This window comes from Colletotrichum truncatum, assembly GCF_014235925.2.
Source record: "Colletotrichum truncatum strain CMES1059 chromosome Unknown Contig_0008, whole genome shotgun sequence".
Lineage (NCBI taxonomy): Eukaryota > Fungi > Ascomycota > Sordariomycetes > Glomerellales > Glomerellaceae > Colletotrichum > Colletotrichum truncatum.
The window spans coordinates 1,540,519-1,554,999 of NW_027222405.1; the positions used below are offsets into that span (position 1 = coordinate 1,540,519).

The 14,481-nt window shown below is 50.6% G+C and overlaps 3 protein-coding genes across 3 annotated transcripts; 1 reads left to right on the plus strand and 2 right to left on the minus strand.

The window, feature by feature from the left end:
- Positions 1–2,019: 2,019 nt before the first annotated feature.
- On the minus strand, positions 2,020–3,841 carry CTRU02_211919 (calcineurin-like phosphoesterase; the record flags this gene model as incomplete). The annotated part of the gene is made up of 4 exons (XM_036725571.1): positions 2,020–2,278; positions 2,362–2,888; positions 2,934–3,770; positions 3,827–3,841. The coding sequence occupies 4 exons, from the start codon at positions 3,839–3,841 to the stop codon at positions 2,020–2,022; spliced, it is 1,638 nt and encodes a 545-aa protein (XP_036582776.1).
- Positions 3,842–5,543: 1,702 nt separating this feature from the next.
- On the plus strand, positions 5,544–6,377 carry CTRU02_211920 (sap domain-containing protein; the record flags this gene model as incomplete). The annotated part of the gene is made up of 2 exons (XM_036725572.1): positions 5,544–5,676; positions 5,722–6,377. 2 exons carry the CDS (start codon positions 5,544–5,546, stop codon positions 6,375–6,377), a joined length of 789 nt encoding a protein of 262 aa, XP_036582777.1.
- Positions 6,378–13,929: 7,552 nt separating this feature from the next.
- Positions 13,930–14,067, minus strand: CTRU02_211921 (uncharacterized protein; the record flags this gene model as incomplete). The annotated part of the gene is made up of 1 exon (XM_036725574.1): positions 13,930–14,067. One exon carries the CDS (start codon positions 14,065–14,067, stop codon positions 13,930–13,932), a length of 138 nt encoding a protein of 45 aa, XP_036582778.1.
- Positions 14,068–14,481: the final 414 nt, after the last annotated feature.

Here is a 14,481-nt window from a genome sequence, read left to right on the forward strand (position 1 = left end):
GGTCTTGCTCTTTGGACATGGTTGCCAGTCTGTTTCACGTTTCACTTCTGATAATTCTTGACTGTCTGTTTTTTTTAATCTCAGGAAATGTAAAAAAGCTTTTTTGGCAACCGAGATCAAGATTATGAGGTAAAAAGGGGGAAGAAACCCCTAAAGCGAGGCGGGTTGAATGTATATGATTTGTGAAAGTGGTTCCGGAGATAGATTAGCAGGCCCCAGCTTGGTGCTGTATCAGTTATGGTGGGAGATATAAGAAGGTTTTAGTAAAAGCAAAAAAATGAGATAGGGGATGAAGAGCATTGGAACAACTTTACAGTATACTCCATTTATGTGACACCCCCGTTGTAGGTCGAGTGAATCAAAGGTAAAATGATGTGGAAAAGAGACGATAACGGACAAGAAGTAGATTGTGGAGGAAGGACAATAAGGGGAGACGAGAGGTGGATAAATTTAACTCACAAGGTGCGAATATGATCCAAGGTCGCTTGTCTGTCCATCTACAGTTGGCTGTCTGTTCTAAAAAGACCATACGAGAGCGTTTGCAAGCGAAAGATACCGATATATTTCATAGAATGAACCAACACAAGCCCTCGCGGCCGATGAGTATCGTCAGACGTACAGGTGTGAAGCTTGTTTTTCAGACGCAGTGATTTCTTACAAGACAACTCCAAATAGGATGACAAGCTAAGGAGGGTATGGGAGAAATTGTTTAGAGGAAGCAAGCAGAAGCAGGCTGGCTACTGCCTCTTCGCCTCTGCTAGACGAGATTTTCCGCCCTTCAAAGCGCCACTGGAGTTTATTTTCGTTTCTTCTGAGCGCTCCCAGAGAAGCGTTGTGATGAGGTCTAACTGGTACGGTTGGACAGTGGCTGATGCTAAGGTCTTGGGCAAGCATTAGCAAATACCTGATATCCGTGGTTAATGTCGTGAAGGAATATCGTGAGCACGAAGCTTGTTAGCGAAACTAGCTGTTGCCAAGCGAAGGTCTACAGTGATTCTAATGGTAATTGCTTCTTGTTCTGTCTGATAAACCCCACGTTCATTGCAGATTTGATGCCTTAATTTGTGAGACCACACTTCGTTCTGGGCTGTTACTATTGTCTTCTGGTCTGCCAGATGCGGGCCCTCACTCGTTCGAATTGAGGTGATTCACAAGATGGGCAACGATGCTTCAGCCTACTCATTAGGGTTCCAGGGGGCGACTTTTTCCTCGATTTTTATTGCTCTAGAACACAGCCAGAGAGGTTATATACAAGGAGTTGGGCGTCAAGGTTTCTCCATTTTTATAGACGTACCCTGATGTCTTGATATATATATATCTATCCTATGCTACCTACAATCCTCTTACCCTCATCACACTACTACGGAGGGGTCAAAAGCATTCTGTGATATGAATCTAGACCAAAAAGTCTCCGTATGTATTCTTCGGAGTGGCGAAACTGTCGTGCTGACTGTTAAGTCAAGATCATTTAGGTGATAGGTAACTGGCGTAAAAAATGTAGTCAATTTTGCCAGAAGTCATCCCGAAAGGAATTGTTTCGCTCGACTCTTGGAATGGTTTTCTGGTTAGGCATGGCGTATGCATCCTAATAAGACCTCGCCCGTGTGATTTTAAAGCAAGCAACCTCGGCGAGTCAGGAAATCGAAAGCACACCCTGTACTTTAACACTTGCCCAAAGACATATCCCAGTGAATATGCTCAGTGTTGCCGTCGAACCAGGAGACAAAAAATTGCAGCCATACTAGGATGTAAAAGGACCTTTACATGCTTCACTTTGAAAGAAAAGAAAACCGTATACATGTCTGGACAACGCCTACTTCTCATCGTCACCTTCTGCGTCGATGCCAATCCATTATAGATGCCCCACGAGAAAATACATGCTATGAATATCCATCCCCAAGTGTCTTCGGGACTCGCCAAAGAAATATACCCAGACTCCAGTACCTGTCAAACTCCGCTTTTCCGTGTTTCATTTCAAACTGTGTAGAAAGACGCCAAAACTCGCCAAAGCTTCAGGGTTCATGGCCTGAGGCTCACTGCCCTACCCTCATCGACAATCATCTGCTCGTCAACTCTCTTTTCAGTATCACCCCATTCAAGGCGCTTCCATGTGGTAATGCGGGCTTGGTTAGTGTCGACTTCAAATACACGGACACGGCGATGGTAGCCACCATAACCCCCGTATCCACCAAAGCCCACTCCTCCAGCGTAGCACATCCAGAGCGCGGGGTTAGAATTCGCGTCTAGTGAAAGGGAGCAGTAGTCATTTGCGTGGTCACTACATTATGTTAGAACACATATTTAAGAAAAAAGAAAAACAGTGGAGAGAGAGGGAGAAAGAGAGAAATGGGGCAGTCTTACTGTCCACAGCTGACCATGACGACGCCTTGCTCGACCAAAGCATCGCGGAAGTGGGAGTTGAAGTTGGGTGCTGTCACACCCTCTTTCCATTCGCCCTTGATCGCGAGTTCCGAATCTCTATACTCTGGCAGGGGAATGTGGATAAACGCCAGGTCCATGTGTAGATGGGTGTACTGCTTGTGTGCTTGCTTGAGACCGGATGCCGTTTTCTTGAACCAGTCGATCTGGTTTTGCTTGATCCAGTCATATCCGTGATATTTGCGCTCGTCAGGTGAGTAAGCATGAGAGTCAAGCATGTACAGCGTAAGTGCCGAGTGATCCGACTTGCCCCTAGCAAGGATTTCTACATAATAGTTACCGACGCCCTCAATTTCTTCAGGGCCTGCGCGTGCTAGCGAGTATGGCAAAGATTCGAGAATAGACATTTGAGCAGCACGTCCGAGCGATCCCTGGTCGTCATGATTGCCAAAGATGGAGACGTAGGGGATCTTCATCTTAATGAGGATCTGAGCGATTTTGAAAATGGCCTAGACTGTCAGTTCACATCTAGTCTATCAAAGCAAGCTACTCACCGACTGCGCATCAGGCGCTGTTTCGCCGTTCACTTGGTCTCCGCTGAGGACAACCAGGTGAGGCTTCTCTTCGATGAGAATCTTTTGTACAAAGTCCAGAGTCCTTGGGTCTGCTTCGCAGACACCGCCGTTTTCGGGCATGGCATCACGGCACTTTCCAACGCCATTGCTTAGGTGGAGGTCGGCAAGCTGGACAATCTTGAACTTGCCATTGTCGGCGATTCGTGGACGAGGCTTCGTCGGTTCTTTCTGGCTGCCTCTCCTGACAGTAAGGTGAGTGACTGGAATCTCGTCGCTCAAGGGAAGGAGCAGAGGTGTGCCGGTGATCTCCCAGCCGTCGCGTGCCTCGACTGCGTCGTCACCAAAAAGGACATCCACGCCCGTAACAGCCTTTTTGGAATCGCTATTCTTCTGGTTGGACGACCGTTTTACCCACAAGCCGTACGGCCGATTCTCCCATCTCTCATCCTCCTCTCCCTTCTTAGTGGTTGTAGGGTCGAGCCTGCCGACAGAGACATCCATAACGACCTTATCTTCGGGAAGAAGCTCCTCCTCCTTCTTGCGCGCAATGTGGACGTATGCGCTCGTCGTCCATGATTTGCCGAGATACAGATCCTTCTCGATCCGGTGCCACTTTTCGGTGTCAAGCTTGCAGGAAGAGAATAGGTTGAGGGAGGAGCATTTCGTTATTGTGATGTCGGTTACGATAAGACCATGGTGATGCTGAGGCATATAGTGGTGCATCGACTTTGGGAGGACTCGGAAGTTACGGTCGAGAAAGAAGACGACGAGGAAGGTAACCAGCGTCACCGCGGTGAGCTGGATTAAAGTGCGCACCTAGTGGGATGTCGTTAGCAACGCCGACCGCGCCCATCTTCTCTAGAGAGACTTACTATACGGCGCGTCATCTTGGGCGACCTCTAACTGGGTTGTCGCAAGGCAGGCGTATGATTTTTGTGGCAACGGGGGGGGGAGGTGGCGGCGTGACCAGGAGACGTAGTTTGGTCAGGTAGATGTGAAAACGAACAATCGGCTCGGGCGAGCCTGATTCAAGCTAATGCCTAGGCCATATCATGGACCCCGGAAATGATGTATAGAAAAAATAAAAGCTCGCAAATGGGGCAGAAGAGCTTAATCTCAGCTCATCGACGACAGCTCAGCAAGCGACAGGGGATAGAAAAGGAGCAAAAAAGGCACGAGGATCAATCGACTCGGGTCAGCAAAAGTCCAATTTAGTGGAGCAGCTGCCAGAATCCGGGGTAGCAGCACCTTACAGGTCCGGTCACAGCCCAGAGTGAACTGTTTGCGCCCTGTGGGCCTCCCAGTACGTACCCACGATTAAGTTATCATGGTTTCATTGGCTTCAGGCTTTGAGAAGGCAGGAAAAGTGCACCTGAGGGGGCAGGAAATGAGAGTGCCAGCCTTCCATTGCACGTGCCATGCCAGTAAGTTGAATCGATGCGTTCGATTCATTCCGTTCTCGTTGGCGTTCATATATGCCTGTTTACGGCACAGAGGCATAATGACATTGTCCATGTCGGTATGCCACAACCCAACTTCCGGGACGCTCAAAACGCAGTTTTAAAGACAATAGACGGCAACTCGCATTGTACGTTATACGGTTCCCTCATATTTCGTTGACGCCTTCGGCAACATACAGCCGCGCGTCCATGTGGAATTGAGTTTGATTCGCAGCCATGGTCCCAGTTGCTGGTAGTCTCGACAATGAGAACGAATTGAGCTAGAAATCATTATATCGCCTCATTTAGGGATGACAGAAGCATGGACAGCTGAACGAGTCGCTTAAAGTTGAAGATCAGTTGAGACTCCGCTCCCCGCCGTCAATCAGTTGGCATAAAGGCACCTGAGTCAGTCACGACGTGCACGTGGGCGAGCTTCTGTCGTGAGGATTTCGAGCCGCGACCTGACAAGACTACGTCGTATAAGAAAAAAGATCGTTCAAAGTATTTCGTCAGATATAAGTCAAACTTTAAATCGATTGTATATCTAAATGATGAGTACTTTCTGCGTGAGGTTTGGACATCCTCAAGTTCGGCTCATTGGCATCACGGAGGAGGAGTCCACGATGAGGACTGCCGTTTGACGCCAAAACAGCCAAGCCGTAAGAAAGAGACCGCCGTATCTAGAGACGCAAAACCGCCGATAAGCAACGTTGAATACCGTCGCTTCAACGGGTTGTTTACAACAAAGGTATCTTCATTTCTCCATCGTTACCTGCCCATACGATGAGCTAGTGCGGCAAGCAATTTGGCTCATGCAAGGGACGATGGCCCGTGCGCCTGACTTGCATCCTTGCTTTCGCTGCAAGGTACGTACCAGCTTCAATTGCAGAGAGAAAGGAAGGGAAGGCACCACCTCCCTGAGCTGTCGTCCTGCGAACCAAAGCAGTAACGACGCGCCTCAAAAATCGTCATAACCCCCGACGATCATCAACGACAGCTTTCCCTCCACAGTTCCACCCTCTCCCCCCGTCATCAATTTCTTTTCATCACCGTTTGCGCATCCTTACCAACGTTTGCGCATCTTCTTATTAACGCCAATCCGAACCATCCTACATTCCCTTGATTCCCAAACTCCCCAGTCGCAAACATGGCCACCGACTACAGCTCATTGAAGGTTCCTGAGCTCAAGAAGCTACTCCAGGAGAGAGGCCTTCCCGCCACGGGTAATAAGCTCGACCTTGTTAATCGCTTGAAGGAGAACGATAAGCAATCTGCTCCTGGTACGTCGATGGATTCGTCACGCACACAAACAAGGCTAACTGTCGCAGCCGCAGAGGAAGACGAGATCGACTATAGCGACGACGAGCCCGCGCCTGCCAAGGCACCCGACGCACCTAAGCCCGTCGCGGAGCCCGTCCCAGCAGTTGCAGATCCTGCGCCGGCTTCTGCTGCTACTGACGCTGCCGAGCCTGCTGCGCCAGCAACCGCCGACGCTGCTCCCGAAGCTGCGCCCGCCGCCGAGACAGCCACTGAGGAGGAGAAGCCTGAGGAGGAGGCGCCGAAGGAGAACTTCGCCCTTAACCTTGACGCGACTGACGCTTCAGAAGAAGCTCGCAAGCGCGCTGAACGCGCCAAGCGATTCGGTATTGTTGAGGGCGAGGAGGAAAAGAAGAAGTCTGATCGCGCGAAGCGTTTCGGCGCCGATGCCGCCGCCAACACCTCGGCACTGGACTCGGCGCTTCCTGAAAGACGCCCCAAGCGCGGTCGCCCTGAGCGAAACGACGAACAGCCTGGCCGAGATACCAAGCGCCAGAGCACCGACGGCCGTGGACGCCGTGGTAGAGGCAACAACAGACACGGACGTCAGGGTGGTGGCCGTCAAGGTGGTGGTGGTGGCGGCAACAGTGAGAAGCGCAGTGGACCGATCGATCCCGCCGAGAAGGCGAAGCTGGAGGCCAGAGCGAAGCGATTTGCTGCTTGATCATCCAAAGTGCAGATGACGCAATATCGATTAAGTCTGTATACTTTGCCCGGGGGAGCTAGACGGCGTTTCGGGCTACGACAATGAGGAGAGAGACGGAAACACAGAAATCAAAAACAGACAGACAGGTCTTGGTCCTAGATGTGGACTGGACAAGAGAGTGAAATCGACAACGCGCGTATTCTCAGCAAGATATTTTGACCGTAATGGAGTAGAGCCAAAAGTTTTTTTGCTTTTTTTTTTTTTTTGTATCTCGGCCTGCTACCGCGTTATGACAGTCTTGGATGTGGAAACCTTGAGCATGCGATATGTTTGCCTCCGCAACGCAGAAGATAAGAAATCAAGATCAGGTTCACTCTAACCCCACATCTGACATATGGCTAAGATGTTGTCGCCATGGATTTCTCAAGTTGGAGATAGAATGGGTTGTGTGTGCCTCCATTTCCCTCATTAAGCTTTTCAGATTCGGGAGATTGGATGACTGCCAGGTACGCCTTGATGCAGGTCATGAAGGAGGGCTCATCGATCCAAGAACCCTTTGATTTGTTTGCCCACGGTGACCACAGAAATGTCCCAAAAACTTGATCAAGTATGCTCTTGTTCTTCCAAAGTCCACTCGTGCCTCAAAGTCAAATGATGTCCAACGTCGCCTTCTTGGCAGTGAGTAGCTCGGACACTCTGCACCCAATGTAGCCAGACAATATGCGACTGTGTGATTTCCTCTTCGTTCCAAGTGACCTGGTTAGAGAAGGAAGGGTTGGCGGGCTACTTGAGGAACAGCCACAGGGAGCCACCCACAAACCCTTGGAATACATACACAATGGATCATGGTCTATTACTTGAGGGCGCAATCTTTGGAACTACAGGTGGTGGCTAAGGAGCATCAGATTGCAGACTGGATATCGGTGCGTCGTCGCTGTCGAGTACAGTACTCAGGGTGGCGAGCCACGCGAGAACCATCTTGAGATGCGCATAGTTACAAAATCCAGGCTATATCCACTGCATATATATAACGTTACAGGATGCTCTTATATCTATATCCATCATTATTAGGCCGGCATTACCAACTTATGGTTTGGTATTCTAGTTATAACGTGGGTTGATGAGTACATGTGGAGCTACCAATACCAGCCAAACAACAGCATGATTTATGTCAATCTTGTATCGCTTTTTTTTTTTTTTATCTTGCTCTTTCACCCTAGGAAAATGACACTCTTCGGCGTATAATGTGATGGCACAGAAAAGGAGTCGATGTAGACTACAATCATCATGCCCTGGTGTGTTTCATACCTACGGTATAGCTGACCATACTTTCCAGTCGCTCTAGCCCATACAAGCTTAATCACACTATCTGCTGTCTTCGTAGTCTCAAAAAATTTAGGAAATGCAATGTATCTGTAGAAGCCTATACACCATGCAGCCTCGTTGTATCGGTTTATGCTCCCAGGAGATGGCAAAGACAGGGCAGAGATACACCGAACACCAGGACCAGACCATCGAACCATGACTGCTACAAGTGCCAGTCGCGTGCCCGAAACATCAAGTGGCGCGAGTGAACTTGTAGCACTACCAACTAAAGCAGAAAAGACCTGTTCTTCCCCTCCCCCAACCGACGTTTACGATTCACTAGGGCTTCATGACCATCCGCAACGGAACAAACCAGAAGATTGACATGATCATGACAAGGACAAGAGCGAATCGAGGTTCCGTCTTCTAAGAAGAGAAGACGCTGCGAATGGGTCTTGGGTAGCGGGTTGGTTCTTGTTGTCACCCAAATCCCCCCTGCGCCAACAATTCCGAAAATGTAGCCTATACCCAGACTGATAACTTTCAGTATAGCACCGAAAGCCAAGGGCAAATGCCAACGCGAGCTCGAGCTCTGCTTGCTCAAACGCAAGTAGACAGAGCGGATGGGTCATATCTACTTTGCGTATAAACCCCCATCAAGTATGACCACGACGGGCGTTATCCCTCTATTTCATTGACGCTTTATGATCTCACAGAGATTATCCCGCAAAAGCGAGATAGCCAACCAAGTCGCTGTTTGCAGCGTTATAGCTGCCAGTGGGCTTCGACTTGAGAGGGCTCGACCAATAAGCCAGGCGGGTTGGTGTTTACTGCTGGGTTTCATTCTAGTGGTGACGAGTCCGTCTCGCTTCCTTGATCTACCTAGGTAGCTGAACGACAGCCCGCCGCTCCAAGGCGAGTGGGAAGCTCACAGGGAATACGGGCACAAAATATTTCGCAGCCCATGACCAAATGACATTCAAATGATGGAGTTTATTGGGTCAAGAGGCTCCCTAGTACGGGGCAAGGCTACAAAACGACGATGCATGCCGATAGCCAATTTACTAGACTAGGCCGCGGGAGCACTGAGATGAGCTCATGCTACTTGGTCCAGAGAAGAGGTTTCCTCCATTTCGTGTATCGCCCTTTGTCGAGCCATTGCTGTCACTCCCAACCTAACTCAGCTAAGTTTTTTTTTGAATACATGCCTCAGCCAGTAGCCATGTTTGTCAGTACCAGTCACTCCAAGCCCCTTTTCGCACTTTGTTGTTCGCCCGGCTTGACAGGAATACCATTCCGCCAGCCTCAAAAAGCCTGCTTGTCGTCGTAATGCTGACCCGACTGAGCGGGCAGCCCATTGACGCCGGCCGTATACGGGCCCCCACTTGACATCGAGACCAGGCCAAAAACTAACTCATGCCATATTCCTATCGGACGCTACTCCCCACCGGTGGCCAGTAAACCCATGGCCAAGGCAATGCAAGTCGCTCTTGAGCGAACCGATTCCGGAAATCCAGAGGATCCAGGGGCACAGGTGTGCTCGAAATCCAAAGAAAGGACATATCAGCTCCAACAACGCAAGCCACGCCACAGAGCTGCATGGCGAAGAGGCCCTATAGTAGCTCGCACACAGCAGTTTTGTCCAGCAGGATTAGTAACAACCAACGAAGAGCCCGCGACGGCATCTGTTTCGTCCAGCACGAATGGTCGCTCCAATGGAAACCGTGGTCGAAATCTCAGCTCAGGTCTCTGAGGCAAACTGTTCCCCAGCTGTCGATATTAGCTCCCGGTTCAAGCTCCGTTGGCCTTGGATGAATGCACGCAAGTCTGTGCGCAAAAGGGTAAGGTGAGATCCAGAACACCAACGGCTCCAGCTGCGGATGCCTTTAACTAAGGGTCGGGGTTTAGTAAGTAGCAGTGGTAGCCATGTTGCCAACACATCAGTCAGCAGCAGCTGAGAGTTAGTCTCCCGTCTTAGCACAGTCCAGCCCCCGCTTAGGATCCTAATGCCAATACGGGCAACGGCCAGCTCTTTCGAGCTTTCCGTCTGTCCAGCTAACGCGCTAACACTGCGTCTACAAAAAATGTATGCTTGGCCGCGGGAAGGGCGGACTTTATTTGGGGGAGGCTCTAGTCTGTGCGAAACGCATAGGACGGCAGAACAAGAAGGGAAGAAAATCCCTACTTCCAGCCGCCGTGAAGGGTGTGAAGGAGTGTGAAAGATGCGTCTGCTCGCACCTCGTCGCCGTCACGTTACTCACCAAGTTGAAGACCGCAAGAATCCAAATCCTGGCTGTCTCAGAGGTTCAGGCCAATGGAAGTGCCGAAACCCCTGTCCACCTGAACACACACCCTGGTCGCGGGATCTTTGGCGGTTACGATTGGAGAACGGACAGGGGTCTGGTGAAGGGTTTTCAACCGTTAAACCTCGTTGTCTTTGGAGAGGACAAAATGAAGGCTGTTTGATTTTCATCATTGATTGCGCCTCGCTTCTGTAAGCCATTCCCGTGATTCAACCTTGTCGCATATCCTTCCGTGCCTTCGTCTGTTGGAATCCCAGGTTTGAATGGTTATCGGAGTTAGCGAGACGATCATAGCTTCACCGCCGCAAGTACTGAGTACATGGATAGAGGACAAGGATTAGGACCGAGGAAAACCCAGAGATCTGCAATTCGTAAAGCCAGGTAAAGCCACAGCAATATTTTTATTCGATTTTTGGGGCCGCCAAATCTGGTTTGCCTGGTTCCATTGGTAATACTATGTATTGAGCCACCCGAGACCCGCTCCGTCGGGCTTGAATGCCACGTCACCAGCCTCACGACCCAGATTACATGGGTTGCGGATGAGGCGTGTGGCGGAGTGCATATGTTTGTGACTCTATGGCTTCAGGTTGCCTCATCATCGTCACTTCAAGCGTCACCACAACGCCGCTGCCAGTTACTTTCGCATGTCGTCTTCGCTTCGGCGGCCCGTGGCTTTGTATGTTTGCAATGGCCTGGGCTGGCTGCCAGGCGTGGTTTTGCCTGTTTTAGACGCGGCCAGCGCATAGCATTCGCCACAGTCAAGCTGCAGGTTTCAGCTGGCCATTTCTGCTTGCTACATCGTCATTTTGTCGTACATCCTGATGGCACTGAGTGTGAGTTTAGCGAACACACTGCCTGTTCCTGCCAGTTGGTCCCGTGACTCCACTACCGGCTAGGATTGATCCTGCCATGGCGGCTGATCCAGGATCAATTGATGGGTCGATCTAGGCCACAGTGAGGGCCTGCTGCTATTCTTGTCACATCCTGCGTTCTTTTGAATTCGTGGTAATTCAGGTCGACATGTCCGCGTTGGTTGGCAGAGGGAAAGGGGGAAAAAAAGGACAGAATCAAGCCGGCGGTTGCCACTTCGGATATCATATTTTCGTTTCTTTTCAGACACCGTGCTCAGCGGGTTGTCAAGGCTGTTCCCTGCTGGGCCATGTGCGATGAGAGCTGTCACTTCACTCAGTCGACTTTTATTGCGGGGAACCTAGAAGGGTTAGCCATGAGATGAGATGGTCATCTCTGACTAAGGTCCATGACGCCAGTGTCGCCTCCTTTTCATCTCTATAGTCCTGATTGAGGAATCTCGTCGTCAAGCCCACGCGGTCGATTGGTAAAGAATGGTTTCCAAAGAGATGCGGGTAAGGAGAGACATGCATGAGGGGAAATGGTTGTCTAAGGCGCAGGCCGGGTGGTGGAAAATGTCTCGGATAAGCCTATTGATTGGACAAAATTAAGAGAGCGGTATCCAATCATTATCGAAAAAAGGGTTGGAGCCCCCTTGATGTCGAGAAAACCATTTTAGGCCAGGGCCAATAACGACTCATGGATTGTGTTAATCTCCAACAAGCAAATGGCAGGCTTCCCTCTTTTGGTATGAACTTGGTGCGTTATGTTAGGTGGGGTTAATGGCCGATGAGATAATCTCCAGACTCCTTTTTCCGGCCAGACAAGGGCTTCCGAGACTGATCGTGGCGTTGCCCCGAGTGCGAATGGAAATCTTCTAATAGCTTCTTTCTTCAATTTGGTCGGCCGACACAAGTTCCCAGGCTTTACGAAGCGGAGGGCCCGCGAATTGGTTGCTAGTGCAACCGATCCTCACCAGGAGACTATGGTGTGGTGGTAAGCAAGGGAAAACGAGTAGCCATTGTGAACGTGCGGTTGCCTGCCGAGCCGGAGAATTGAGTCGATGGTTGGTCTCGGGAGGGGCTCGAATCCATAGTGTGTTCTGCTTATAGTTTAAAGGTATGGATGAGGTTTCTGGGACTTGGAAGGCTGTGTTACTCGTTCAACTAGACTTGTCTAGACCATCATCGCCAAAGTTGTAATACGGCGTAGACGACTTGAAGCGCGTTGTTCTTGTTGGTGGCGCTTCATCGTTGGATTGTGGTGCAATTATATCTTTGCTCGAATCAACAACTTGCAGATGGCTTTGTATCCCCATGACAGTGTCATCTATTGATCTTACTGGGAGTCTCTCAATAAAGTAATTCCGAGGCACGAGAACACCGGGCGATGTTTCCTTTCTGCGTGTTTAGAGGAGTAGGCCTAATGTCTAATGTGAATGAACAAGCCAGGCCTAGGAATTCCGCTTCGGCACACTCTCCTTGGCATCTTTTGTAGAACATGTCAGATTTCAATACCGTCTCACCAGTGTAGACTAACTTGTTTTCCTCTGAAGCCACCGTAGCAACCCATGCCATTTCTGGGCTTGGGGCCCTTCTGAGATAGACAGCCGAGGATGGATGTCGACAACAAGCGCCGGGCAGCGGAAGAGGGTGGGGTAGACGTGAAAGTGACTCGGTAGCGTGGGCGATCTCCAGGGAGGGGTGGCAGCGGAGTAAGACATGCAGAAACCTAGCCTTTCGGACAGTGCAAAATGAGACATGCAGTGGATCATTGATAAATGGCATGTTTGACGACGGTTGTCGGGGCTGGTGAATCAACTGTCTCCATTTTACTTTTCTTTCGGCTGCAGGCGATTCGATAATTGCAGTTGCAGTTTGCGTTTGGATTTGACGGTTGGCAATTTACTGCAGAGGACACAGATGCAGGGGAAGGGAGAAAGTCCAAACTCTCAGGGACGCAGTATCGACTCGTGTATGTGAGGGCTCCCATCCGGCAGTTTGAGCAGAGTGGATTCAAGTCCATGCAACCATTGACGACAAGGTCTCGAGAGGCTGTCAAGGCTTCAAGGAAGCCCAGGGTTGGAGTTGAGTGGGTTGACAGAATCAAAAACGTGGGTAGAAGAGAGTCGAAAGACAGACCGTTGACTCCACAGTGAGCAAGTGTGCACGTTCCAATTAAGCCGTTAAAGCCCACTAAGTACCTTGTACCTTGTGCCGCCGCGCTAAGACCATTTAGGGGCTGGTGCGCTTGTGTGGTGGTGGGTGTAGAACCTTTTTTGGGGAGGGAGGAGGATGGTATCCACTCTCCCTTTTGGTCCACCCGCTGGGTTGGTGGTTGCTTCCTTCTCCTTTGGCCGCTGTCGCATCGTTTACTAGTACTATGTAACACTATCCGTACTATGCGGTACTGTGTATTAGATAGCAGTATACTATGCCGTGCAGTACCGAATACCTTTCTTTAGGTTTTCGCCTTTCTCGCCTGTGTTGACGGTGCCTTCTTTCCCCTTCTGGCCGCTTTACCTATTTGCGGCTGTTTCCCGCTGAGGTCTCTTCCGTCCCGGCTGCCGTTTCCCACTAATAAACAAACAACCGACCAACATGTTCACCTTATTCGACTTTGGCATCCAGGACTATCCCTGTACTCTCCATCCTTAACATTTTGGAACTATTACTTTTGCCTTCTCACTGCAGTACTGTACTACGTACGCACGAGGACTACTGGCCCTTTTCGCCGTTTTCGCTCTCATCTTTCTCACTTGACCCTTAGCGGAGCGGGCCATCCCCCCTCTGAGCTCCAAGGACCTTCCTAGCCGCCGCTGGCCTTGATGTATTTTTTTCGCCCCCGCCATCCAGTCTTCAGTATCCGTCCGAGAGTCACGGCAAAGTCAGTCAGTCCCGCGCCGACATGCCAACGCAGAAGAAACTACCCTGTAACGCTCTCGCCGTCGGTGAGGTAGCGTGAACTGGCTGATGATGGACACAGCCACGTCTACGATGGCATGCCACTTTCTTCGTTCGTCTGTTGTCTCGTTTCTCGGTTCTCTCGACGAAAAAAAAAAAAAAAAAGGCCAAATCCGACCTGCCGACAAAGTCTGTTTTTGCCCTGGTCTTTCATGCCCCGGAATCCCAGCATCCCAGAAGATGCAGACGACCCCGAATGTGGATAAGGGCCAGGCAAGGGGTTGCGGCCCAATGGCGTCGTTGAGTTGCCTTCTCAGGGCATCTTGATGCTCCCATAGGACGAGCCATGTATGCAGAGTCCAGGGCCAGTGTCTTTCCGCATGGCGGCGCAGCGCGAGCAGTTGTACGCCTCATGCCGGTTAACGCCAGGCGTTGGGTCTCGTCGTCTCGTACCCTCCACCTACTCTCCGCACCCTGTACCTGCCGGCCTCTCATCGACTTCTGTGCCTCTTTCAGCGTCTCTTCCTCCGCTTGGCCCCATGTCTCTGCCCCTCCTTCGTCTCCCGCCGTTGTGTCTTGCTTCTCTCATGCATCTGCAAAAGACCCAGAGCCGGCAAGAGTTCGCATTATGAGCCCGCTATCCCCCTTTACAGGCTCCTCGCTTCTGTCCTCGACAATGAGTCAACAACATGACTGGCGCATACTACTGTCTGATCTACTCCCTCCTGCGTGCCCTTCCCTGCCTCCAGTGCCCAATCCCAA